Below are 25,021 nucleotides of genomic sequence, written 5' to 3'. Positions count from 1 at the left end.
CTCTGCCAAGAAGCCTTTCACCAACAGGCACATCAATGGAAGACCGATCCAGTGAATTGAATATGCTTCTTAGCCTTCAAATGCAAGAACAGAACAGTGCAGGGAGTGTAGCTCTACCCCCTGCCCTATCTTCTGCATGACCCCCTGCAGCTACAAAGAAAGAGAAGGGCTGCTTATTTAATTATAGATCCAGAGGAGTTAGCCGTGTTAGTCTGTAGTAGCAAAATAGAAGAGTCCAGTAACACCTTTAAGACTAACTACTGTAGCATAAGCTTTCGAGAGCCACAGCTCTCTTCACATCTGACGAGAACTGTGATTCTCGAAAGCTTATGCTACAGTAAAGTTGGTTAGTCTTAAAGGTGCTACTGGACTCTTTTCTATTTAGTTAGTTATAGCAACAAACCACACGTACCACCAAACAGTCCCCCCCCCCCACAAACTTATAGAGGGAGCTGCACCTCATTTATCTTGTTCAGCAAGTGTACTTGTCAGAATGTCGGAAAGCATGTACGTAAGACGTTGCTTTTGTTTATATGAGGCTGAACTGATGAACGGCATTGACAGGTTTTGCCAGAAGGGGGCATCTGCTATCCACAGAGCAGGTTAGCAGATGCTCTTCCTTCCAGAGCGCAGGCGGGGGGGGGGGGCAGGAGTTACTTTTAATCAGGCAGTGCCAGGCACTGGGTGGAATCAGCGGGACGAGCCTGGCTGGGCCTATCTGCTTGAGGCACAGAAGGTGCCTTTCAGAGAGTGGAGCCCAGCCCCCCCAGCCAGCTAGACTGCTATCCTCAGCAAGAGAAAGAACACACACATCCGTTTTCCAGTGCAAGAAAAACAGCTGTATGCTGCCGTTCCACTGGTCCTCAGCTGTGAATATAATCAATACTGAATACATTTCCAGGTGTTACATGAGCTTCAGCAGAACAAGGGAACCATTTCTATCAAGCAGGCAGTCTAGTAATTTTAGGATATGCAGTTCCCTGTGGACTGAAGGGTGTTTTTATCGACACTCTTTAATGATACGTCAAGGAAAGGAAGGAAGCAGCCCATTACACGTTGCATCTGGGTATGGCAATCTGCTTTACAAGTACACAGGATGAGTTAGGGAGCTGATGGGAACGCAGAATATCAAAAATCAATCTGTAAGCAATGTACAAGTCACAGATGACGGACACGTGTTTGGATATAGGTCCTATTTACATAAACAAATTACTTGTCCTTGTAACATTAATGAAGACCAAGAATAGCATTTAACATGGGATAACAAAAACTGTTAGATTTTATCTGTTTTATTTTAACTTATTTTGTAAGGACTGACAGTTATGATATGGTAAGAAAAATCAAGAGATTCAGAAAAACCATTTGAAACCAGTCGTCAGGAGATAACCTAGTACAATGTTTTTGTACTGTTATAGTGCCAGTGGTGGGACGGGGGATCCTGATAATTACTCATCTCCCCCTCCCTGAAACCCACTTCCATGGATGCTCCGCAGCTGCATGGATCTCTGTTTTTCAATATCCTTCAACCCACACAGTGAGCAAATTAGTTAACAGGTATGTGCAAAACAAAGGGAGTGAGGGGGAGCCCAAGGAACGGACCCAGTGAATAAAACAGGACACGGAAGAAGTTCTTTTTCTTTCTTTTTCGAGGGGTGGAAACAATGCCCAGCCTCCTCTCAGCCAGCCCACACAAAATAGACCCTGGTGATTAAGGCAGACACTTTTACATTGGAGCTAACAAAGGCACAAGGTTACAGGCGCTTTGGAAAAACAGCACCAGAGGCAAAAGGCACAGAGGGGCAGAAAGTAAGCTCTGGCTGGAGGCTTCGTCCTGGGCAAAGGAGCTCCTTACAAATACCAAGCCTTCAGAGTTCTGTGGCCATGCTGAAGGACGTCCAAATGCCGAGTCCGAATTGCGTAGAAACCTGCACTGGATCCTGGTTGTCTCATCTCTGGAAGGAGAGGAAGTTGGGAAGAACAGAGTTTAGAAGAGGAGTAACCATGGCATTACTGCAGAGCTAGCATGAAAGATGCAGGAATTTATATACAGTACTGAGAGCATTATATAGCACAGTACAGATTTTTGCCATGATTCCTGGAAGACAGTCTGTTTCTAGCCCTTACAAGAGACATTTTTGGAAAACTATGAAGACTGTTTTTAGGAAGTGCTCTAGGCAATGGAGCTTCTACACCGGACACTGCAACTTGTTCCTTCCTCCGTTTCTCCAGTCATGCTTCATGGCTGCCCCTTCTTGGCTCACTATCAGGAATGTACCCTAATGTTGCCAACACGCAGAAATCATGGTGCTTCTTTGGTAGCAACTTGTTGGTGACGATACAATTTTGGGGAGTATGGGGTGCTTGGGTACAGCTTCTACCTACCATTAGAAACAGGTTTGCAACCTAGTTTGGCTGAGTGTATCACTAGTTGTAGTTAGCTCTAACATAGGGAGAGGGGGAAATGCCTGCGTGGGCATCTCATGCACCACCTGGCAGCGCTCTGCCTGCAGCAGGCCCATCACTCGGGCAGCAGTTCTTGCCCTACCTCCCTTGGGCCTCTCCTGTCCTTACCGCAGTGCTCTTGGCTGCTCTGTGCTGCCTCCGCCTGACACTCAGAACCTCCACTGGAGTCTCCAGGGATTCCAAGCGCTGGGTGAGCGCCAGCTTCTGCTGGATGGCCATGCGCAGCAGAGAGCTCAGCGTCTTTTTCTCATCCTCAGCGGCCGCTAACTGCCGCTGCATCTCATCTAGCTGGCTCACATACTGGTCGCATCTGGGGGGAAGACAGAGACGGTCAAAGTTAGTCAAAAGGGGCACCCAAAAGAGAGAATCCGCAGAACTTTGGGCTGGACGTGTGGTTTTGGCTATCTTCAGTATAACATTCCATGCTGTTGGTGAGGCACTGGACACTGAACTGGGTTTCCTTTCTTAGCTTTTAAAAATTTTCTAGTCCTTATCATTGCAGGAGTTTTTAAATGTTTATTGTCAATGCCTGGAGGGAAGAGAGTTGACACCAACCAGGTTTTTCACCTGACCTCACCCATGGTCCTCCTTACAGCCTCCACCCCTTTTCATGAACTGCTGTCCCAAAGCAAGCCCCCACCCCGCATGGCTTTTGTCCAGGCAGGTCCCCACCAACCTCAGTATGGTTGTTTTGTGGGGGACGTTCCTTTTTCGCCACCAAAAAAACCTGGCTGGGGCTAATCCCTAGAATCAGTAGTGCAGAAGCTTTAGTGTGGAGCATTCAAAGTCCCGTAACCACATTCACAACTGGAACAGGCTCCTTTCTCTCTGCTTATCAACAGCCGTTCTCAGGCAACCTCTCCAAACCACAAGTAGCTTTCCCTGCTACTCAAAACTCCCAAGAGTGCTGCAGGCTTCCAAACTCAGGCGCTTTCGTGGCTCTGGCAGCACAAAGCAAGTACTCAGCGGAAGCGGCAACAGACCGGGCTCATGGCCTACCCAGGGCAGCTTCACTCCCCATCACCACAGCAGGCCTGCCCCCCCTCCCCAGCTCCCTGCTCCTAACCTGCTAGCAAACATGGCACGCAGTGAGCAAAAGGTGGCTGCATCCTCCTTCAAGGCTTTGAGCTCATGACGCAGTTTGGCCATCGTCTCCGACACGAGCACCTTCTCACCTTCGTACTGGCCTTTGAGATTGGAGAGGGCCGCCTCTGCCGTCTGCAGGGGAAAGGCAAGGGAGGATGGAAAGAGGCCCAAGTGATGCCTCTGCACCCTCACCCTGGTTCCCCTCTCAGCCACGTGCAGACAGCGTTGCCATAGCCCCGTGGCCCTTCTCGTCTCACACTTGCATTCCCGTCTCACAGGGCATTCAGGGAAGGGGCACCAAGCAACAGCTTCCTCACCAGGTCAACAAGCAGAGCAGTGCACATCAGGGCAGGAGATTTCCCCTGGTACCTGTGCTTTCACACAATGCTTCAAAGTCAGGATCAGACAGACAGACCTGGGCCACTGGTGGTAAGGAAGAGGGGATCCCTTAGTCTTTCTTCTAGGGTTTAAAGACAGGTGGGTGGAAAGGCTGGGAGCTGTCACTAGCAACAAGCCAAAGGAACCCAGCTGTACCTCGAGTATGAATACTCATTATATAGGTTCTAAAACTAATTTGACTCGCAATTTCCCAGTGCCCACTTCTTGCCCCTTTCCACCCGTACCACCCTACACCCTGGTTCACCCTCCTTTTCTGCTTCTGCATTCCTTATTCTGCCCTTTTTCTCTGCCTCTCTCAGGCTGGTCTCTAGACGCTACACCCTGCACTGCTCCAACAGGAAGATGGAGAACTTGTGCTATGGCCGATGGGTTAGCCAGGCTTCCAGCAGTGTTTGGGTAGCAGCAGCAGCTTAGAGGATAACTGGCACCTGAACTCACAGCTTGGGCCTGCTTTGCCCCAACTGCTCTTCTACCATCACCAGACAGAAAGGATGGGCCTTTCACTATGAGAAGTGAAAATAAAAGCTGGAACTCGGTGCCCCTTGTCTAAGTCAGGGAAACTTACCCCACCCTCCTCACACAGGCCACAACCTGAATGCCATCTCACACACCTCAAGTAAGATCCACAGGCTTGTGAACGCGCCAGCATCGGCTTCCAGGGGATTCCCCAGAGTCCTCAATGCTGCAAAGACTGTAGCTAAAGCCCCCTGCCCTCCATTTTAACTGAATAAATATTAATAAGCTCAAGTGATTTCAAGCAATACGGTAAGTTTTCTTGGCCTCCTTCACAACTGAGAGAGTCTATTTCCACAGCTGAATATTACATTTCACTGCAAGTTCGTTTAAAAAATATGGATGGGAAAGTTAGCCCCCACCCCACCCCCAAGAACTACTATCATGAGGGCCCTTATGAAGGAACAGGGGTAACTATGCCTTGAAATAACACACCTTCGTTTGTGAGACATGAGACAATTTAAGGACTTCTCAAGTTACTCCAGAGAGGGAGAGAGTTTTAGAGTGAGAAATAAGTGGGGCAATAGGATGGATTGGAAGCAGAACTGTCCCAGAGCCATGATGGATGGTTTATAATGTCCTATGACAGCCAGTGTGGTATAATGGATAGAGTACTGGACTAGGATCTGGGAGAACCAGGCTCAAATCCCCACTCTTCCATGGAAGCTTGTTGGGTGTCCTTGGCCAGTCCCAAACACTCAGCCTAATCTACCTCACAGGGTTGTTGTGAAGATAAAATGGAGAAGAATGATGTAAACCACTATAGGTTCCCATTGGGGAGAAAGACAGGGTTTAAATAAGTGAATTAATAAGAAAATAACTCAAACATTACAAAAATTCCTTATCACAGCTTTGGGATAGTGATCAGTAGCTGTTTAGTGGGGAGTGTTTAGCAGTGCCCACAAAGTTATTCCCAAACGGGAGACGGGTTAAAACTCATTCTAGTTTGGTGATATGCATGGGAGGCGAGACACAAAGACCAAGGCTTGTACCAAGGCTGAAGAACAGCATTTGTCAACTTTCTCATACTAGGAGAGAAATGCTGAGGTGATAGGATTAGTTTAGTCAGTTTAGGATTAGCTAGTTATTCTCCTTTTGGTCTTCTAGTAAATTCTAGCTGAATTCCAATTAATACTCATATTTTGGGTTTTGTAGGATTTATGCTTAGTTAAAGATCTTTACTTTTAACCTGGGTATGATCCGCATGCTTCCAACCCTCACCTACAGGCCCAGTCAGTTTACCTTGCAGGAATACGAAGACCTTGTCAAGGCAGAGGGACAGATCTGGCTATGGGGCAGAAGGCGGTTCTGTCCACACACCCCACCTGCAGCGAACCAGAATACTGGAGGGCCGAACCAGGGTCTCTAGTGGTGGCTGCTGGGCTACGCAAGATGATCTTGTTAACCTCAGGAGGGGAAGTTGGAGATGAGAAGGTTCCTTTATCAGGGTTTGGACACCCCACATGCACAGACTTAAGTCTTTGGGTAGCTTGTCAAGAGAGGAGCTGAGTTTTTTACAGCACCCACCCGTTTGGTGTAGTGGTTAAGAGTGCGGGACTCTACTCTGGAGAGCCGGGTTTGATTCCCCACTCCTCCACTTGAAGCCAGCTGGGTGACCTTGGTCTAGTCACAGCTCTCTGGAGCTCTCTCAGCCCCACCCACCTCACAGGGGGATTATTGTTGTGGGAATAATAATGGCATATTGTCGAAGGCTTTCACGGCTGGAGAACGATGGTTGTTGTGGGTTTTCCGGGCTGTATTGCCGTGGTCTTGGCATTGTAGTTCCTGACGTTTCGCCAGCAGCTGTGGCTGGCATCTTCAGAGGTAGCACCAAAAGAAAGGGATCTCTCCACACTGTGACACTGAGAGATCTCTGTCTTTTGGTGCTACACCTCTGAAGATGCCAGCCACAGCTGCTGGCGAAACGTCAGGAACTGCAATGCCAAGACCACGGCAATACAGCCCGGAAAACCCACAACAACCAATAATGGCATACTTTGTAAACTGCTCTGAGTGGGCATTAAGTTGTCCCGGAGGGCAGTATATAAAATGAATATTATTATTAGTATCTTCTCCAAATTCCAAAAGTGCTTGCGGGCTCACCAAAGTTCGGGTTCCCCTGTGACAGACAAAAGGCTGGGGGAAAAATCCTGCCCGCCGTCCCAGTAACATCGTTCTGTTACAGCCTTGTTCTCTTTTTGCACTCAGCGCAAACAGCCCTACATCATGTAGGTTTATATGGGAGAAAGCGCAGTTGCTAGGCATAGCGCTGCTGAGAGGCTGGATGAGAAGTGGGGTAAGCCACTGTTCTATAGCCAAGGAAAATGGAAGAGTCCCCCTACAAGCGGCAGAAGGGGGTCTGACCCCCTGCAGAAAAGGCTTATAGGCAAGACTACTTAAGCTCCGCAAGGTACCTCTAGCTTGTAGCAGATTCTGTCTGTACAGGGGAGACGTAGCTATCTGCACACCAAGCTACGATGCAAGGTTTTCCCACATCACACCTTAGGCCACGTGTATGCCAGTATGTGGTACTCGGTGAAAAGTTCAGCCTCTGAAAACTTCATTTAAAAATTAAAGTTGTTAGCCCTTGTGTTTTTAAAGTTTTTCTAGGAAGCACATGGGCCATTCTCGAGGAAGTTTCAGAAGCCAGAAGAGTTGTCAAGTAAAATCCCTGGGCCTTGGGGTGGGGGTTGAAGTTAATGCCAGGCAGCTTCTTGCCCCTTCCTATGACAAGCAGGGGGGAAAACCTTATGCAAAACGCACACCCTACACAAGGCATGCCTTCCTTGTAGTTGGATGAGAATAACTGGAATCTGCTTGGACAGAGAACTATTTTGGAGCAGCATATATATTGTCCCATCTCTAAAGCACAAGAAATTCTGTGCAGGTGTGCTCCAAAATACAGAAAACATACAATCCTTCAGGTAGGCTCTTCATGCCCCAAACTTAAGAAGGGGAGGCTGCCGCTGATTTAACCTGCCTACTTAGCTGATAAACATCTTAAGAGCGTCCCACATTGCAGGTAGGGACTAAAGGCATGTTATGCATCTGAAAAATAGTTAACCTGGTGCAATGACTGCCAACCTTTCCAGTCTGGTGGCCAAGCTCAAATTTACTTGATATAGTGACCCCACTTGATATGGTTACCCACTGCAAATACTGCAAAAGCCTGGGACTCACCTTCACAGGTACCATTACCATTACCACTTTGGGGTCCAGACTCACAGGGTGGGAAACACTGACCTAGAGCATCCCCACGCTCTTCCTTTCTCCTGCTGCTCCCCACACAGGTCGAAGAATTGCTCGGTACACCACTGACCCAACAGAGGGCAACTCCCACCCTGGCTGCAGTCTGACCTCTCTTCCACCAGGAGGCAGATCTGTGCACAGCTGCCCACTTCCCCCCGCAGAGTGCCAAGGCCTACCATAGCCCCTTGTCCCTACCTGCTTGTTGGCCTTCAGCACCGTGCGCAAGGTGGCGATCTGCTCTCGCTTGGTACTCAGCAGGGACTTCAGCTTGAGCACTTCTTCCACCAGCACCTCCTTGTCACGTTCCAGTTCTGCATTGTGCCCCACGGGGCTGTTCCAGTGTGCCAGGGAGAGTGCCACTTGCAGGTGCCTCAGTTGCTCCCGTAAGACGCCCATCAGGCTGGCCACATTCAGGGGCTCCAAGCCACTGGGGGAGCTAGGGCTTGGGGACAGTTCCCTGTCACTGCTTGTCCCCACCTCTGCTGCCAGGATCTTTCTGGAGGCCTGCCTCTTGCGCATACTCTGGGCTCCGCGGCCCTCTCGGTAGTAATCCAGTACCACCCGCTGAGGGGTTATGCTGTGGCAGGTACAGACATGATGATACAGACCTGCCAGCTCCTCGGAGAAGCCCAGCAGCTCCTCCTGGGCCTGAGCCAGCCGCGACTGACACTCCAACGCGATCCTCCTGGCAATCCGCAAGTCCCCTTCTAGCTGTGCCGCCACCTCCCGCTCCCGCTGGGCAGCCAGCTGGGCCCTTTCCGCCGCCTCGCAGCAGCTTTCCTTCTCTAGCAGGGACAAACGCTTCCCATCATCCTGAGGGCCGGACTCCACGGCCTGAGGGTGTTCTGCCTCGCGGTTGTGGCGCTGCTGCTGCTGCTGCTGGGCCAAAGCCTCCTTGGTGGTTGTGAGCTGCCTCTTGAGTTCCTGCAGATCCGAAACCAGCAAACTCTTCTCGTTTTCTGCCTGGGAGCACAAGCAAAGAGAACATTCTAGAAGTGGGGGATTTAATACAGATGCCAGAGCAGAGGTGGGTGACAAGACAATGAACACATGTTGAAGGCACTCCTCTTCCACACCACTTCATATATTCCCCAGGTGAGCTTTGGCATTAAAAATAAAACTGGGCCTAAGAAGACCAGGAACAGCGTGCAAGCTCTAGTCAGAGATGGCTTGGCCTTGATGTGAATAAACCCTTTCTAGAGGTACAGGCACACCTATCCATGCTGTAGCAGACCTCCTATTTTCACTTGGACTTTAACAGAGGCTGCTCAAAACCACACACTGAATGGAGCAGAGCTTCAGGACTCGGCGTTTCAGCTGAGGACTGGGTCTGCTAGGGGGAAAGGGTAGCCAGGCTGGGGCATGACAAAGGTAAGTACCGACAGGCATGTTGACGGTGATTCTTCGAGTTCTCTAAACAGGAAGTGTAGCACTGAAATGGGAAAAGAGGAGGATGTTCTAGACAACAAGAAGGGGAGACGGACATGCCTTTCCAGCAGTTTGCAAGGATGGTGCAGCTTCAAAATCTGCTTCTGCAAGAGAGCTGGTCTAGCAGGAAGCCGAGCTAATCTCTGCAGACAAGCAGCCTGGTGGGGGTGGGGAAAGCAGAGCAGACCCAGGCGAGAGCATGACGCCAGCCAGGCAGGATGTGCAGCTGCTCAGAATAACTAGCAGCTTCCTGCCATTAGCCCTGCAGGTGACGGGGACACGGCCAGCTCAGTGCTAATGCTGGCGCACACTCCAGACAAGAGGGCTACCAGGACAAACCTCCAAGCGAAACCTCTCTGGAATTCTGACAGTTTACGGCTAGGATACTATATCTGCCCGAAAGGAAGATGAGCCTGAATGTAAAAAGACTCCCCCCAAAGGCTACTATCTTATATGTTTGTAAGAGAATGTAAGGTGACCGGCTATTCTCCTTGATGGCAGACCGGGGGAAAACGTGATTTTCCTTTTGAGTAAATACAGTACTTCTCCTTGGGTTCAGGGGACCACCACACTAATTCCCATCTGCAAATCCCTTCAGGCACCTCCAATTCTATGAGGGAGCAGTTAGTTTATTGTGGCATATGCATAGGATCCCCTTCCCCTTTAAGTTAAGCAACTTGTTACTCTGATCCAGTTGCATCTTGCAACCCATGTCTTTGCCCAACTCTTAGTGAACAGCTACACGCAATGCCAGACCAGGCCACTTTAGAATGAGTAGGGCCCACTAATCTGGCTGCTAGTGACAAGAGCCCCAAACAGTTCTCTGCCATGCACAAGAAAGTGATAGGCTTGCCCTGTGCTCTCGTCCTCCGATTCACAGCATGAAGTGACCCCCTCACAAATACACTGCACAACTTTGGGGCAAAAGCAAAACCACGTCCCACTTCATGCCGGATTTTGCAGAAGCACCACCAATATCCTAAACTGCTTCTACAGCAACTGTGTCCAGCTCAACCGAGTATTGGTTCACCCGCCATGCTTGGTCTGGTTAGTCTTCCAGGCTTATCATCTTCATGCTCCTGATATTCCCTCACAGGGCACAGCCTTTTTATTGGCCAGGGTTAATGCATTCCCTTCCAGGATGTGTTCTGGCAGGTTTCTCCAGATCCCAAGGCAAGACCGTCTATGCCCGTGTGGTCTTAATTCCTTAGACACAATTGACCATATCATTTTAAATTGCCCTTTTTATGAGTCTGCCCGGGAATGTCTGCTTTCTAATTTATTACATTCTAAAGGTCATCTGAGCAATAATCTTAAATGTCAGTTTCTTTTAAATGATTCGGTTCCTGAAATTACTGGAGCAGTTGCTAAATTTTCTTGTGGAAGTTCTTGAACTTAAAGGTAATTTTAATTAGTAGTCTGAATGGATTTGTATAGCTGAAAGTTGTATATGTTATGGATCGGATACCTTATCAATCTTGTGACTGTTGTTATGCCAATAAAGGTATATGATGATGAGGATAAACTGCTTCTCCCTCAGAAGATGGGTTTGAACACAGTAAAAGTGTCATGTGGGGCTCCTTGTTTTAATCTGAGGGCCCCTTCCCCCTCCTTTTTAGTCATACCAGTCATAGGGCTGATTCTGTAACAGCTGGCTACATGCCATGGCCTCGGCCATATAAGAAGGAAGCCTTGCTGTTCTACTACAGCGTATCCAACTCCACTGGGCAACAGGAACACAATTCCGATGCTGAGCCCAGCATTCCAAGGCTCTCCCCTGCAGTTCAAGGCACGTCACTCACACACACCACCCTCTTTCCACCCCCTCACCTGGAGCAGCTGCTGCTGCAGCTTGTGGATCTCTGCTAAGCTCAGCTCACTGAAAAGGTCTGCCACAAGGCCAGGCGCAGGCCGGACGCCGTGAGGTGTAGAAGCCAGGCCCTCAAGAGTGCTGCCATTGGCAAATCCGCTGTCTTGCTCTTCACATTCTGCCTGACTGCAGTTCAGTCCCTCCAGGTTGGCCTGCAAGCTGTTCAGTGAGTTGGGGCGCCCACTAGCACAAGTGGCCAGTTCCCGCCGCAGTTCCTGCTTCTGCTCCCGCTCTGCCTGCAGAGTCTCCAACGCCTCCTGAAGCTGGTGCTCGGCCAGGTCTCGAAGACGCCCCAGTTCTAACAGTTGGTTCCCCGCCAGCACCAGCTCCTCCTCCCGGCAACTCAGTGCACGTTTGATGCTCTCAAACTCCACCTGGGGATGAGAGAAGTGGTCAGAGCTAGCAGACCCCTTCTTGCAGGCCTTTCTCTCCCCATCTGTCATTTGATAGCCGCCTGCAGCTAGCTAGCTACTTCCATTTCAATAAGATCTTTGACCAGCTCCTCTCTCATGTTCAACCACAGCACACGTTCAGCTAGGCCCTCCTGTACCAAGCACTGGCAGTTGAATACCTGAATGGCCTGGGCCCTCCTTCCCCATACCTCTCCATGCCGTTCCGTTAAGAGCACCAATGAACCCTGGCTTATCTTGACTTGACTCTTGTTGGCAAAATATCACACTAAAGCAGGGACTTCTCTATGGCGGCACCAGCCTTGTGGAATCAATTCCCTCGGCAGATGTGTCTGGCCCACTCCAAGTGCCAAGTCAGGACATTGCTATTTCAGTGATGATTTTTAATCATCAAGACGTGATTCGAATAGTTTTGAATGCTGATACTTATTTTGGAATAGTACCCTTTTTTAGGTTTATCAGTTTCATGTGCATTTTTAAATCTTGCACATCAAGACAATAGAATAAGATCATAGAATAGTACCAGCAGCAAAAGAATTATGAATTGTATAGGGGTCTTAAAAGCTCAATCTTCAGTCGAAATTTCAGTTTGGGGGAAAACTCCAGGCTGCTGCCCCCTCTCTACCCACAGGGCAGACAAGCACCACAAGCCACGTGGCTCGGCCTAAACTGTGCTGCAGAAGTCAAAGGGACATCTGCAACTCTGAAGTGTTACCTCATAAAAGGCATGACTCATGCTAGCGAGCCAGTTTGGTGTTGTGGTTAAGAGCAGCAGGACTCTAATCTGGAGAGCCGGGTTTGATTCCCCACTCCTCCACTTGAAGCCAGCTGGGTGACCTTGGGCTAGTCACAGCTCTCTCAGAGCTCTCTCAGCCCCACCCACCTCACAGGGTGTTTTGTTGTGGGGATAATAATGGCATACTTTGTAAACCGCTCTGAATGGGCATTAAGTTGTCCTGAAGGGCGGTATATAAATTGAATGTTATCATTATTATATTATAATTATTAGTTTTCAAATCACTAGAAAGACTGACTCAGTGGCCAGTGTGAGGTCACAATACCTGGCTGCCCTTGAGCACAGAGACCTGCTTCTGCAGGGAGATGTTCTCCTCCTCGAGCTCAGCACAGTCCTGCAACTGGTGCAGTTCTCTCGCCTTGGTCTGCTTCAATTGCTCACGCAGGTGGGCTCGTTCAGAGTCCATGCTTTGGCATTCCTGGCACAAGGGAAAAAGCAACAGCTAAGTCAGGCATCGACAAAAGATTTACCACGGGAGAGAAGAGGGCAGAATTCCCTGCAACAAACAAGCACAGGCCAGAAACATCTGAAGGACCAAATCCCACCCCCAAGCAAATATCTCTGTCCCCGGCAGTTTCACTTTTCATGTTTTCAACGCGTCAGAGAAATTTTCCAAACTGATACATTTCCTCTCCTCCAGCTTTGGTAGGTGTTTCACCTACGCTGAACACACACATCCCCTAGCCATGATGTCTTTCCTCTTTTCATGGACAGCAGTTTTATTATAAAGCTTAACCAATTGTGGGGTGGGGGAGGTGGTGCCTACACCAACACATTCCCTAAATCACCAAGAGATCAGAGTGGTCCCTGAAAAGACAGAAGATGGGTGTTTTCAAAAAGGACAGTCAAAACAGCTGGAGGAACACAACAAAAAGGCAAGAATCAACCTCCAAAAACATTTGTACTCAAAGCTTCACTAGAGTTAAGTGCTCAAGAAAGGAATGACTCACTCTTGGCACACGGCAAAGAGAGCCAGTCACATTTCAAGACTGGGAATCTCAGTGCTAATATTTTGGAGCTCTCAGCTTCAGCTTTACATTCGCATCAGATGTATGCCCACAAGCAGAGAGTTCCAAGCTTTCATTATTATTATTATTATTATTATTATTTATTTTATTTATTTATTTTTTATTTATTCAATTTATATACCGCCCATCCCAGGTATTATTATTATTATTGCCCAGATGTCCTGATTTTCATAACTGCAGTGCTAGCTGAGGTTAGAACAGAGCTTGCAGGAGCCAGTGAATGATCCAGGCAGCTCCGTATGTCTGGGTTACTACAGAGCCGTGGTAACTCTGTTTGGGCCAGGTTACCTTCCTCAGATCCTGCAGAGCCGTGCCAAGGCGCTCGTTCTCCACTGCTGTGCTTTCCAGCTGGGATCTCAGGTACTTCACATCACCCTGGAGCTCCTCAATGGACTGATTCAAGCAAGCCTCCTTGGAGGCCGCTTCTCGGAGAAGATGCTCTTCTCGGCTCTCCCCGTCAGCTGCAGCCCTTTTGTGAATGCTGTGTGACTCTGTCAATGCCTGAGGGATACAGAAGAGAAGCAGGGAAATGCAAGAGAACATACCGCCCTGTGCCATGCATGTGCGCACAATCTCCGGGCCAAGCATGCTAGTGAGCCTTCTCTCACCTCCTTCATGCGGGCCATCTCGGAGCGCATCACTTCTAGCTGGCCTTCCAGCTCGCCACAGTGCTGCTTGAGCTCACCATTCTCCTCTAGCACAGCCAGGCCGTATTCTGCTGCCTGGACTTTCTCTTGAGTTGCTTCCCGCAGCTCAGCAATCAGCCGATCCACCTCTGCTTGCAGCTTCACAGGATCCTGGGCCATGGAGGCTGTGGGCATGCCGCCCCTGGGGAACAACAGACAAGAGTCAGGCAGGAGAGGGAGCTGGAAGCTGGCCAGCAGGAGGACCTCTCCACCTGGGGATCCAAGGCAGCCCACAGTCAGCCCTCAAGCCCAATGCTGTGCTTCTGCCCATCCCTGCTCAAAGCGTACAAGTGCTATTCATGCTTTAGTCCTACTAGCCCTGGGACAGCCCACATCACAACCCAGGCAGCTGGGATGACTAGTTTCTCTCCAGGAAAGTGTCCTAAAGGGTCCCTTGATTGATAGGATAGGCAAAGTCAGTGGGATTTACACAAACAAGGGGGGGGAGCGGAAGGCTGCCTTAGGGCAACCAATAGGAGAGAGCAGGAGACCAAAGAACTGGTAGGATTTCAGATAACACATGCAGGAGCCTGGGAGCTCGAGTTCAAGAAAAGTAAAACGTTCCAACGGAGCTTGCCCACATTGGTTTTTCATACAACTTTACACAGGCGGTCTTGGTAGAGCTGGCTGTTCAGAGGTGCACCTGGGATAGCGAGTGTTGAGGCCAAAGAACAGGGCATGAAATATTGACTCACTGGGAGTTTTACAGTCCAGTCCTAAGCCGAGTCACACCCTCTTAGGCCCGTTTACTTCAATGGACCTAGAAGGATGCAACTCTGGTTCGGACTGCGCTGGTGATGTCCTCTGGCCAGGAATGCAGCCACTGCCGCTTAAAGCCCATTAACTATACACATCTGTGTCTGTGGGTTTACGGAAAAGAGACAGCCAGATCATATCATGCTCAGCTCTGCTGTATGCTCCAACAAGGCCGCCTGATACTTCATTTATCCAGTATGTCTGCCTCCAGCTCTTCTTCCAGGAACTTTGGTATGGTATAAATAGATTGCTAAAACAGAGCCTGAAGAGAGGACAGCAGTGTCACTGTTGTGAAGTGGAACAGAAACTAAGAAATTCTCAATTGCATGCATGCTCCTCCCCCAACCCTGGCTGTTAAGACATATAGGCAAATTCAGATGCCCTATGCTGCATCTGGAAGGAACTTGGAAGAAAGCAAGCTCAAAGCTCGGAAGTTGCAATGGAAATCACACCTCTGTGTGCCTCTTTGACCTTGTTCACTGCACCCTGCCTTTACTAACTACAGCAAAATTGCTCTTGAAGAGAAATGAGGACTCAAACTGTTTAGATGTAAAGGTCATATCTAGTTGGGCCGATATAGAATCTAGACCATAGAAGAAATGCCTGGATGAGATCACCTTCCAACTGTGGCCAGACATACGCCTCTCCAAGATTCACAAGCAAGACAACTGCCATCCACGGCAGGCCCTAAACTCTGGAATTCAGAATGAAGCCATTCGGTGGGGGGAAGCACATTGTGGGGGCGGGGGGAGAGGTGCAAAATACAAAGGATAGGCTGAACAGGCCCCTTCAGCAAGTAATCAGCCCAAACCCTCCACATGTATGGAGCAGAATATGTTTGCCAGCTAAGGCAGATTTTCATGGAGGGAGAAGCACTCAGGTTCATGTCTATAATTCCTAATCCCACAGTCAACAATACCTTATCCTGATTTCCACTTGCTAAATGGCTCCAAAAATGCTTCAGCACAGATTAGCAAACAGCCACTCGCTAGACAGACTGTGGCAAGCCAGAGTTGCTTCCAGGCCCAGAAGGTTTTGCTAGACGGAAGAGGCTGATTTCCCCCACTCTTTCATGTCAAACCATCAGCCGCCTACAACTAAGTGAATGCAAGTGACCTTCTGTAGGTTTACTTACAAAGCTGGTTCAACTAAAATCAAAGCTGATCTCTAATATGTCTGCACCTCTGGAGTTCCACAAGCAAGGATTCATTTATACAACAACAACAACAACAACAACAACAACAACAACAACAACGTTCGATGTATATACCGCCCTTCAGGACAACTTAACACCCAGAGCAGTTTACAAAGTATGTCATTATTATCCCCACAACAACAAACACCCTGTGAGATGGATGGGGCTGAGAGAGCTCTTAGAAGAGCTGTGACTGACGCAAGGTCACCCAGCTGGCTTCAAGTGGAGGAGTGGGGAATCAAACTTGGTTCTCCAGACTGGCTCTTAACCACTACACCAAACAGGACATAATTTACAGCCCTTCCTCCTTAAGCGCTCCATATGTGCCCCGTATTTATATGCTCTTATCACATCTTGGCCTATGTGCATGTAAAGTTAGAATGCTAGTAGCAAGCCCGCCTAATGTGACACGTCAGTGTTTCATATATGATCCTTCGCATAAGACTGTTCAGACAGAAGTGTCGTGTTTATTCAATGACTATACTTTGGGCCCAAAAAATGGAACCTGAAGCAGAGCTTCACTCAAGGAGCTTTAGCACACCAGTAATAACTGTGCAGCAGGCACCAGAAAGCCCACTCCTGCAAATCACTCTGCTACTATTTCACCTTCCGTTGTTGGAACCTGTGAAAAAAATTCTGAGCCCTGGCGGAAACTCCAAACAAGGCCCTCTTCTCTCAAATCAGAAAGGGTCAAGGGCATTGTCATGTTCTGCATGTAAGTAATTTAGATTTGATTTCTGCTTTGTCAGTGTGGGTTTTTAAAATATTGCTTACTGTAGCTTTAAATGAGCCCTGACCTGGACAGCCCAGGTGAGCCTGATGTCATCAGATCTCAGAAGCTAAGCAGGGTCGGCCTTGGTTAGTAATTGGACGGGAGTTGGAGGGGCAGGCAGGGTTGCAGAGGCAGGCAATGGCCAACCAACCACCTTTGATAGTCTCTTGCCCTGAAAACCCCACTAGGGGTCGCCATAAGTCAACTCTGACTTGAGGGCTCTCTCCACCACCAGGTTTAAATGCAGGCCTCTGAGGAGGGGGCTGGCTGGCTCAGTGGAGTGCGCAGTGATGGGATGGATGTTTTTAGGTGTCTCGGAGAAAGGATTCTGGTGAAGACGTACAAACTGTGTGGAAGCCTGAAAGGGATCTTGTTCTATCAAAGATGCAGAGGCCGTGTTAGTCTGTAGTAGCAAAATCAAAAAGAGTCCAGTAGCACCTTTAAGACTAACCAACTTAAGACTAACCAACCACAGTTCTCGAAAGAGAACTGTGATTCTCGAAAGCTTATGCTACAATAAAGTTGGTTAGTCTTAAAGGTGCTACTGGACTCTTTTTGATTTTGTTCTATCAAATTCAGTGAATCTGTGTGGAGTTCTGAGAAATTCTGTCTAAGCCAGGCAAACTTTGTGTGCACCTGGGTTTGTCTGTGTATATCTGAGAGAAAGATTATTCCATCTAGGTCAGGAAAGCTATGTGGAAAGGCCTGAGTGAATTTATATCTGTGAGAGGAATGTTTATTCTGCTAGTGAAGATCTGTAAGAAAAATAAGCCTTTGAATATATCTTTAATAAGGGTCTGCGAACATATCTTTAATAAGAAATAATTATATGTGACACCATGTGATAAGAGATAATTATATGTGTCATGTGAGATAATTATATGTACTTATAAATAAATTCTACTTTTAAGAAAAAGGTTCCTTTTCTACCTCACAACCACCTTCATGTGCCAACTGTTCTGTTGAACTAACATCAACAGCAGGCCTTCCTATATTACTAGTTAAACTGAGGAGGTCTCAAGCAAAAGCCTTTGGCGGCAGTGAAAATCTTTTGAGGGAGTCAGGAAGGCAGCCATATATGGTCACACAAACACAAAAGGGAAGGCATTGTTGAGCTAAAAGCCTGGGTAAAGTAGAGAACACCGGAAGCTGTGTGTGAATGGAAATAAAGAGTGTTGGTTGTGACCGGGGCCTTCCTGAGGTCTAAGTTTTAATATATTGTCGAAGGCTTTCACGGCCAGAGAACGTTAGTTGTTGTAGATTTTCCGGGCTGTATGGCCGTGGTCTTGGCCTTGTAGTTCCTGACGTTTCGCCAGCACAGCCACAGCTGCTGGCGAAACGTCAGGAACTACAAGGCCAAGACCACGGCCATACAGCCCGGAAAATCTACAACAACGAATCTAAGTTTTAAGGTAATGCAAGGAGGAGGTGCGCTAAAGGTCCAAAGTTTAAATCAAAGAGAAAATAATTACAGTATGTATGAGAACAGCAACCCAGATATTTAGATATGAGAGAGAGGATGGGAAAAAGCACAACCAAACCATATTGCACCACAAAGAGGCATCAAAGTAATGAGTCACTAAGAGGGATTCCGAAGTATAGCATGACTATGAGAGAAAATCCAGCCTTCCTTGGCAACTTGCCAATCTGTCCTTCAGTTTAACGCTGGCAAAAGGTGAAAGAGCATGAGCAACAAGCATGAAAAAGGGGGTTCTCCCCAGCACCCACAGACTTGAGCATGCATAATAGCCCTGGAAAGGCCAGGGAAGGGAGACCAAGTCGTTTTTCTTGCAATCAGGGAGAAAACTCCTGGGTAGGACAGCCCACTCCCATGAAATCAAGGGAGATACAACACAGCTAACTAGGTACCAAGGAGACCAAGAATAGGACGATATTCGTCTGCTGCAGCAAACCTCTAGTGACTAATAAAGTTACTACCCTCTTCAGCCAATACAAGTGGGGGTGGAGGAGTTGGTCCCTGTAGAAAGGCCAGAGGAAGACTTCTTTCAGCAAAAGAGCTGACGCAGAAGCAGACCAGCACCACTTCCTCAACGGCATGCAACCGCTGCTCTACCCCCCCCCCCCCCCCATGGCAGCCAAGGACAGAGAAATATGGCAGACAGCCCCTGCCTTTTTGCACCAAGGATTTAGATAACAATAACATTCAACTTATATACTGCCCTTCAGGACAACTTAACACTCACTCAGAACAGTTTACAAATAAGTTATTATAATCCCCACAACAATAATCACCCTGTGAGGCGGGTGGGGCTGAGAGAGCTCCTAGAAGCTGTGACTGCCCCAAGGGCACCCAGCTGGCTTCAAGTGGGGAATCAAACCTGATTCTCCAGATTAGACTCCTGCCACTCTTAACCACTACATCAACTGGTTTCAGAGAGCTGCAGCCCATCAGAGGTGAGGCACAGAGGAGCAAGTGCTTGGTCCCTCCAGGCACCTCCTGCAACCGAAGGCTCCTGCGTGGAGGGAAGATTTTTGTTTAATGAGCTCTCGTTTGAGGCAGGGGGAGGATTGCACTACTCAGAAGGGATGCAGTTCAAACACGTGCTGCCCACCAGAGGGGAGAAGGAGGCCAAGGCTGACTAGGCAGCTCAGCCAAAGAGGCTGGGGTGGGAGGAGAGAACAGCTGCACCCCAGGCAAGAAGCTACGAGGCACGATCAGGGGCACCAGCCCAGGGTGGGACCACGCAGCAAGGAGGATGGGCTTAAAATGGGATCCCACCGATTGACTTTTGAGCACATGCCTGCCTCGGTCGGCGCGAGACTGCACCCACCTCCGCCCCCAGCCACACGCGCACCACGTCCGGGCACCTTAGAAGCCGCTTCAGAATAACGTGCCCCCTTCCTCCAAGGAGTGCAAGGCAGCCGGCACGACCCCTGTTTTATGCTCACAACAACCCCGCGAGGTAGGCCCACCGCAGCCCAGAAAACCAACGCGCCCCCAGGAAGCCGCCAGGGTCGGACTAGCTGGCCTTGAGGGAACCCGCCGCCAGCCCTTCGCTCCCCCCCCCCCCCGCGCGGCCTCACCTCAAAGGGGGCGTGTCCCCCAGCTCCCACCTCAGCAACCAATCGCAGAGCCAGAAGGGACCGCGAAGAAATTTATTTGAGGCATCAGTACCCGGCGGCTGAGGGCCGCTACGCGCCGAGCGACACCGCAACTGCCGCCGACGCCTGATTCATCCGCCTTCTCCTCCTTTTTCCCCCCCACCCCGTTATAAGCCCCGCTCCTTTCCGCCCTCCCCGGACGTTTGAAATTCCTCGCGCGCCTCAACAGGAGACTGCCCTGTCCATAACAGCCGAGTGACAGCAGAGAGAACACCTGATTGGTCGTTTCGGGGAGACGCTTTTGCGCACGGAGGTTCCAATTGGCCGATTCTTACGCACAACGGGTCATGCTCTTCTCCGATAGGCCAGGAAAGTTGGCCGACCGCGCCTTTTTGAAGCTGCGCCCCTCCTGCCCTCAGTTTGGCCCGCTCTTTAGGCCACGCCTACGAGCCCCGCCTTCCTCCTAACGGACGCGCCTTGCCCCGCCCCCTATCCTCAAGACCGCGCCTCTTTTACTGGCTTTTTAACCGTCCACGGGAGAAGGGCGGGGAACTAGTTGAATGGCAGGTGCACAAGCCAATGACAACCCATCCTTCTGACAGCGGCGCCTCTGCGGCCGGTCTTGGCGATCGCCACAATGTTGCTGCCCTCTCGATGCGAGGTGAGGGAGGGCTGAGGCGCAGCCGCGGGTGGAGCGCGCTGGTCTCCTCCCAAACTGAAACGGCCTCACCGAGGCTCCTGGGGCCGGGGGAAGGAAATCACGCCCCCCCGTCCAAGATCTGGATGGGTAGCCCTGTTTGTCTGTAGAAAAGAGCAAGAGTCCAGGAGCCCCTCTAAGACTTAACAAAATTGGTGGTAGGGTGGCAGCTTTCATGAGTCACAGCTCGCTTCTTCAGTTACTCTTTCTGTAGCAGTAGAAAAAAGCAAGGGTCCAGGAGCGCTGCTAAGACTAACACATTTTTGGTAGGGCAGGAGCTTTTGGGAGTCACAGCTCACTTCTTCAGATACAGCTACAATGTGAGTCCATCTGGCCTTATATCTTGATGAGTGGAGTGATTTCAGATGGACTCACGTTCTAGCTATATCGGAAGAAGTGAGCTGTGACTCACAAAAGCTCCCACCCTACCAGCAATTTGTTAGTTTTAGAGGTGCTACTGGACCTTTGCTCTTTTCAGCACGCTCACACCTGGTGAAAGGCATGCTTAGACCCCAGCCCAGTGGCTGAACCAGGGGAAAGAGCCTGGAGGCAGTTAAAGATCTCAGCTGGATGGCTGCCCCTCAGGCCATGGTCGCTACATAATTCATATCAAACCAAACCTAACTCCAGGGGAGAGGAGACCTCCGAAACAGCCAGGCAGAAGCAATGTTCTGTTAGCTGCTGTGAAAAGAGGCTGGGAATAAGCTTGCCAGCATCTGGTTGGGTGTGGAGCTTGGGGCGGGCATAGTTTGGGGAGAGCTCTGCAGGGATGGGATGCCACCCTCTGATGCCACCATTTCTTCCAGGGAAACTCACCTCTGTAGTGTGGAGATCAATGAACTCCAGGAGACCACCAGGCCCCACCAGGGGGTTGGCAACCCTGTCTGATCACAGTGGGAAGCCCACAGAGCATCCTGGTCCCTTTCAGACCGCAGAGCATTTCTAGAGGACTTGACACGGGTGTCTGCTGCACCGAAACCAAGGCTTTCTGCAAAGCTCACTTCCTCCAGGGCTAAATTAGCATCAACAAAAAGTTGATCACCGAAAGTTTTGGAGTGTAAGCTTTCAAGAGTGAGCGCTCCCTCCTTCAGACACTACCACTGCAGGCCAACACAGCTGCCCACCTAAACTATCATTTTAAGTTAACGCATCAACTGCTTTTCCCTAGCTCAGCTGCCAAAAAATGGCCCTACTAAAATAAATCCCAAACAGAATAGCCAGGAAAATCAGCAAGGCTGCTATCAGCTGCCCGCTCGAGCGCCCTCATTTCACCTCCCCTTGCAGATGCCATCGTGTTTGCAGCTGTGTTTCAAAGAGGAAGGAAATCATCCTAGAATGTGGAAACCCCTCCCATCATGCCAGTGGCTGCATGCGTGCCCTAAATCTAATCATAAACCACTGTGCCATTCCAACTTATTTTTAAAAGCCCTGTATCAAACCCTCCACCTGCCCTCTCAGAAATTGCCTAGTTAATCTGCCGCAGCAAAACCACCACTTCTTGAAAAAAATCTCTCTTCTTGGGGGCTAAACGCGTTAAAGTAAAATTTATAAATTGCTTTTCTGTAGCACAGCGAACAGGAACGACCCTACCTTAGTGCAATCCTGAGAACACTTTCTTAAACTCCATTCAATTGACCCAAGTAGGATTCTGAGTAGACTTAGGATTGTTGGGCACAAAGCACTGCGCGCTTTCCTGGAAGAAAGTTCTATCAAATACACTAATGTTTACAAGTACACGATTGAAGGGCCTGATATCCAAATGTTAACTGAAAAAGAAAAGTTTATGAAAACTGCATAATGATGCAAGTTTCTTGACCTTGTCAGAACTCTATCCTGCAGCAGAAAAGACTATCCTGTCTGCTAGCCGTCCTAATCAAGTTTTGCACAAACATAAGAGGACCCTGATCTTGTCAGATCTTGAAAGCTAAGCAGGGTTGGCCTTGGTTAGTATTTATATAATGGAAGACCTCCAAAGACCAGGGTTGTAGAGGCAAGCAATGGCAAACCACCTCTGTTAGTCTCTTGCCTTGAAAAACCCAGCAGGGGTCTCCATAAGTCAACTATGGCACTTTCTACCACCAATGTAGGGGAAAGTACCAGAACTTTAAGGGTTAAAAATCAGGATTTTGTGTTGAACCTGTAATCAAATCGGAAACAGTTTGGTGCATAGCATCAGGTACGGGATATACAGCTGCATTCTGAACCTAGAAAAGTTTACTTTAAGCCAGCCTCATGGAAAATACGTTGCAGTAGCTATCTCTGGAAAAGCATAGATCAAAGTGACAAGGTCAGGCCTGTCTAGCAAGGGACAGAGTCTCCACATAAAAGCAGATTATAAAATGCAGTCCTGGCAACAGCTACACCTTGCTTCTCTGGGTTTTTTTTCCTGATCAGCAATCCCATCTGCTACAAATAAATTACTCTCTTCCAGAAAATATGGTGTTCCCTACTAGTATCATCTTCAACATAGCCTGGGATCTAACTGCAAAATAAATAAAACTAAAATCCCAACTAGGAGAAACTAAATTGACAAAACTAAAGCCCCAAATTGTACCATATATAAAGCAGTTGGCTAAATTAGTTACACCTAGAATGACTGGTTTCAACTGAAAATTGGTTTGGTTGTTGTAAATGAAATAACCAGAGAAAAGGTATTGTAACTTGATAAAAAAAGAAACACACGACAACCTCTAAACAGAAGGCATATTATAAAAATTGTCATAGATCCAGGGGAGTTAGCCGTTAGTCTGTAGCAGCAAAATAGTAGAGTCCAGTAGCACCTTTAAGACTAATCAACTTTATTGTAGCATAAGCTTTCGAGAACCACAGCTCTCTTTGTCAGATGCGTTGGATGCATCTGACAAAAAGCTGTGGCTCTCGATAAACAGTAACAATAAAGTTGGTTAATCTTAAGGGTGCTACTGGACTCTTTACTATAAATATTGTGTAACAATATAAATGTCATTGTGATGGATTGGTGAAGTCCTTTAGTTATACATACTGAATAAATTGTACCCAGGACGTCTTTTTTAGTATAAAAGTTGATATTCATGCTTCTTTTGTTGCCTTGTATGTATAAATGCTGATACTTACCTTTTCCTATTGTTTATATAGTTATATATATATATTTATTATTGTATTGGATAGATTTGTTATGCAGACATCCATCACGGTGACATTTTTCATCTATATAGTTGTTCATATTGTTGCTTGCTTTCTCTTTAAAGGTTGCAATCCAATACATGCTTATTAGAAGTCCTATTGAACAGAATGGGACTTCCTCTTGAGAAAAAATGCTGAGAATTAGGGGGAAAGAGACAAGTCTAATAGTTAGTCTTAAAGTGCAATCCTATACTGAATTCTGAATCCTTCAGGTGCAATGCTGAAGTCAATGGGCTCAGAAGGGTGAAACAACTTGTATCTTTTTTTAGTTTCCTGTGAAGGGGTATGTTTTTTTTGATGATGGGGAGAAAGCCCTTTTTGAATATCAAGATTCAAGGATGGAGGTCCTAAAATTTGTGCCAAGTCTACACCAGTGTACCAGATAAATTGTTCAAAAATTATAAAATGCTGACAAAAATGGAATTGCTCAAAAAAGAAAATACACTGTAGAGCAAAATACTCCTCCCCAATTTACCATAATGTGACCAAAATATTGCCATCAGTTGTGGGCTTGGCTCATTAGAGCTGTTCCTTTTCATGGTCCACAAGATTTGACATAACCTGGTACGTAAATCAATACATTCATCTCAGGGGGGAAATTTGCTTTCTCAGCCAGTGGTTAGAAACACAAGTGTTCTGAGCCAACAATGATTCGGCAGTGCTAACCTCAAGTAGAGATTATGTCATCTCCACACCACGGGATCAGGAATCAGATGTGCTGTGCTTGTACAGTATGCAACATGCTGTGAAAATCAGCTACAAGTATTTTCTGGCAATGTAGTACCCTTTGGGGCTTTTTCACACATTCCAAACCCCACAATCCAATGGGACGGGGAAGCACCTTCAGTATCTCCTTGTCCATATTCCTGCCGCTATGGCTGACATGCTTCCAATCCCCTATGAATCACCACTGGGTGAGGCCGTGCTCTTTTCAGACAATGGACAGAAACGGTGTCAGTGTCATGTTTTGAGATGTCTGCTCTGCTTTCCAAGAACACTTTGGCACTCCATCAACAGTGTGCTTTAATTCTGTGTTATGTAGTGCTCTTGAGTCACCTGTCAGTTGTGTAGAAAATGTCAAGCCTTACACAGAATTGAACCGCAGGACACATTCCTCTGACATCGGGTGCATTGCGTTAACACTCCGAGAGGTAGAAAATTGCCTGACTGCCACTCTTCAGTTTAAGATGAGAAAACCAGTGGCAGCTTCACCTGAGGCCAATGATGACTGGGTGCGTCTAAATAACCCCAGGTAGTTTTAGTGGGACATCACTCACTACAGAGGCAGGCATTTCATTATAAAGATCTTTATATGTGGCGTGCTTCTGCTTGAAATCATAGGACCTGTGGTAAGAAATCTGTTGGGTGAATCTCATATACAACTGTGGCATTTAGATTATTAGTCTATGGAAGGGGTTTAAGTTCAGCTTGGTTTGCGTTGTCATTAT

General features: G+C 48.2%; 1 protein-coding gene across 4 annotated transcripts; it reads right to left on the bottom strand.

Annotated features, from left to right (window-relative positions):
• Window positions 1-1,273: 1,273 nt before the first annotated feature.
• Window positions 1,274-19,852, bottom strand: LOC129346304 (protein bicaudal D homolog 2-like). Of its 4 annotated transcripts, XM_055003656.1 has the most exons (9): window positions 19,697-19,852; window positions 13,851-14,070; window positions 13,531-13,743; window positions 12,480-12,632; window positions 10,969-11,382; window positions 7,906-8,673; window positions 3,530-3,681; window positions 2,572-2,773; window positions 1,799-1,952 (listed from the first exon to the last, which is right to left on the bottom strand). In XM_055003656.1, the coding sequence occupies exons 2-9, from the start codon at window positions 14,061-14,063 to the stop codon at window positions 1,947-1,949; spliced, it is 2,121 nt and encodes a 706-aa protein (XP_054859631.1). In that variant the 5' UTR covers window positions 14,064-14,070; window positions 19,697-19,852; the 3' UTR covers window positions 1,799-1,946. The 4 variants fall into 4 exon arrangements, with proteins under 4 accessions (XP_054859630.1, XP_054859631.1, XP_054859633.1 ...); XM_055003655.1 differs by lacking the exon at window positions 2,572-2,773 and having other exon boundaries at window positions 1,274-1,952; XM_055003658.1 differs by lacking the exons at window positions 2,572-2,773; window positions 3,530-3,681 and having other exon boundaries at window positions 1,871-1,952.
• Window positions 19,853-25,021: the final 5,169 nt, after the last annotated feature.

This window comes from Eublepharis macularius, chromosome 19 (genome assembly GCF_028583425.1).
Source record: "Eublepharis macularius isolate TG4126 chromosome 19, MPM_Emac_v1.0, whole genome shotgun sequence".
NCBI classification, from domain to species: domain Eukaryota; kingdom Metazoa; phylum Chordata; class Lepidosauria; order Squamata; family Eublepharidae; genus Eublepharis; species Eublepharis macularius.
Note: the sequence above shows the minus strand (reverse complement) of the source record. Positions and strands in the feature narration are given on the sequence as shown.

Excerpts from the sequence above, each read along its gene's own strand:
- LOC129346304 (XM_055003655.1), bottom strand. The coding sequence starts at position 14,063 with ATGCCCACAGCCTCCATGGCCCAGGATCCTGTGAAGCTGCAAGCAGAG. Across the intron at positions 11,383-12,479 it reads CTGTGCTCAAGGGCAGCCAG|GTGGAGTTTGAGAGCATCAA; the intron begins GTATTGTGACCT and ends TCTCATCCCCAG. Across the intron at positions 8,674-10,968 it reads TGCAGCAGCAGCTGCTCCAG|GCAGAAAACGAGAAGAGTTT; the intron begins GTGAGGGGGTGG and ends TTGTGCTCCCAG.